Source organism: Penaeus chinensis, chromosome 5 (genome assembly GCF_019202785.1).
Source record: "Penaeus chinensis breed Huanghai No. 1 chromosome 5, ASM1920278v2, whole genome shotgun sequence".
Taxonomy (NCBI): Eukaryota; Metazoa; Arthropoda; class Malacostraca; order Decapoda; family Penaeidae; genus Penaeus; species Penaeus chinensis.
Genome location: NC_061823.1, coordinates 19,309,629 through 19,312,128, shown reverse-complemented (window position 1 = coordinate 19,312,128; position 2,500 = coordinate 19,309,629). Strand labels below are relative to the sequence as shown.

Genomic DNA, 2,500 nt, shown 5'->3' with positions numbered 1-2,500 from the left:
AATAAGATGACTTACTCTGGTCTGCTGGCATTCTCATTTTGGATGCGTTCAAAGAAAGCTTCTGTCTGGTTCTTCAAACTGGGGTCGGTGAAGCCTCCTTGGTATCCTCCTTGGCAGTCCTGGTAGCCCCCACCCCCCCCACCTCCTCCACCACCACCACCGTAACCATAGCCATTGGATGCATAGCTATTTTGTCCTGCGATTTATAACAGTTAAAAAGGCTTGTCATTCCTCTTCATTGTAAACTTTAGACAATGCTCTTGACATCATTTCTTTATCATGTGTTGAGTAATGCACACTATAATCATCTCTTTTTATGCCCGAGGTGACCTCTGTTCAAAAGTAATGCTTCTTTTAATTAATTATGTTTTGTGTGCAAGGAGAGAAACATACAGTGTATAGAGAAATGTGCAAGTTTGCTTGCTGTCAGTATGTTTTATCAGCACAGAATAGGTGCTTTAGATAACTACTCAAAGGTTTTAAGTTGATAAAAGATATAAAATGATTTAAAATGCACAAAATACAAAGAATCTATATAAATAGTAAATCTACATAGCAAAACCCCCGGTGCCTGGCAGAGTTCCCTTTGAAAACTAAGCATGCCAGCAGGAAACTCCACTTAATATCAGAAGTTATGGCTAAGGGAATTTAATGTCAATCAATCATTTCCCTCTAGCTCTATATCTTCACTGTGTTCTTTTGCCCTGGCTCTTCTTTTAAGTTTGAGAGAGCAAAAGTTTTTCCCCCATAATCAGCAGAATTGTGTTGTATTGGCAAAAGGGCATTATATCAGAAAATTTAAAATCATTTAACCCAATTCTGCCGGGGAAAATTAACAAAAAATGGGGAAAATTCTGAGCCTATTTTCTATATTTTTTGTGAAATGTCTGCCCATAAATGGCTCTGCTAGTGCTTAGCCACAAAAGAGTCAATTATTAGACCTTGCGACCGTACCTGATTTGAATTGGCGGGAAAAACGTATTTTTCACTAGTGCTATGAATATCGATGGTGTTATTTTTATTATAAACATTATGATTATTATAATGTTTTTTAATATTAATAACAGCAAAATAAGATAACGTAAAATATTTCGTAAATCAAAGAAAAGGGTGAACGGGCGAGACGGGCAGTACTCCTAACTGGCTCATTGGTGACTTAGTACAAGTATAGCCATCTATGTGTAAAAGCAATCAAATAAGTACTTAAAGTGGGCATAGCATGTGTCTACCCATCGTACCCGTCTGCAAGGGGTTAATATATATCATTTAAATATTTTACTAGATTTAGTTTCTTCAGTACTGAAAGTGCCATATATCTTCAAAGAAAATCAATTACAGTCTACAAGGATAATTTTCCTCTCCCCTCCTTGCCAACCCTCCATCATAGAGCACACAATTAGTTATAATTAACAACCTAAAGCAGATTGCTCTCTCATCCATGGAAAAACTGCTGGAAAGAAAGGACATACCTCCTGACTTGAATGCTGGTGTAGAGACTGATTTGGGGATTGTTGATGACTGGTGGTTCTTTGCCTGAGAAGATTCTACACTCCATGATTTCCCTTGGGCTAAAGCAGTGATCTGAAGGTAACAATGACAAATCACATAATGAAGTCAAGCTGCTTTTCCATTAATTTAATCTCTTGCAGGAGGAATATGTTTTTCCTCTGAAACATAGTGTATAGTATCCTTTAATATCAATTATAAAGGAAATGGGTAAAACTTCTTCAATAATAACAATAACATTTCTCACCTTATCTCTATAGAGAGCAGCAGCTCGAGTGTTATACTTCTGCTGCAGTGGGGCCTGATGATCGTAATCTGGTTGACTAAAAAGGAAATCCTTTGCTCTCCTGTTTCCACCAACCTAAAGGTAATAACACCAAATAAAATACTGGCTCAGAAGCAATTGTTAAAAAATAAGATCTGTGAAATATATAGCATATCAATTTGTGATTATAGCAGCTGAATAATTTGACATGACATTTGTTATGTAAGACAATAACCTTCATCTTTTCAAGTTCTATGTCCTTCCACTTGTCCATAGTTATAGACCTGACAAAGGACAAGTGTACTCCAAGGCCTCTGTGTTTTCCTGAGCATTCCAGACAAATCCATATCCCATAGGTTACAGACGACCACTGTGGATTATGCGTCCCACATTCAAAGCATTGCTGTAGAAAGATATGAAAGGATGAGCATTTTATTAATAAATCTGCATTATATTCACTAATTCTTTCTTAAATATAATGTATTAGCAGTAATATATTCTCACAAATTACTTCTTTACATTAGTCTTTTATATAAACCTCTCACACTAACCAATGTTTCAAAAATTATACATAATTATATAATATATATATTTCTTTAATAAACTCTCCCTTCTACTTAAGAAGTATAATCTATTCTTTAGATACAAGAAAAATATGTGTAGACTAAATTAATGCATTAGTCTGTTTGTCTTTTATTTGCTCTTCTTTGTTTACAAGTCTACTTGTCT

The 2,500-nt window shown here is 35.4% G+C and overlaps 1 protein-coding gene across 2 annotated transcripts in view; it reads right to left on the bottom strand.

The window, feature by feature from the left end:
• The window catches only part of LOC125025355 (ADP-ribosylation factor GTPase-activating protein 1-like), a 34,382-nt gene that overhangs the window by 28,151 nt on the left and 3,731 nt on the right, over positions 1-2,500 (bottom strand). For both annotated transcript variants that reach the window (XM_047613316.1, XM_047613317.1), the window contains exons 2-5: positions 2,007-2,174; positions 1,754-1,867; positions 1,470-1,581; positions 16-196 (exon numbers count right to left, since the gene is read on the bottom strand). In XM_047613316.1, the coding sequence (XP_047469272.1) occupies positions 16-196; positions 1,470-1,581; positions 1,754-1,867; positions 2,007-2,174 (575 nt within the window). The remainder of the gene's footprint in view (positions 1-15; positions 197-1,469; positions 1,582-1,753; positions 1,868-2,006; positions 2,175-2,500) is intronic.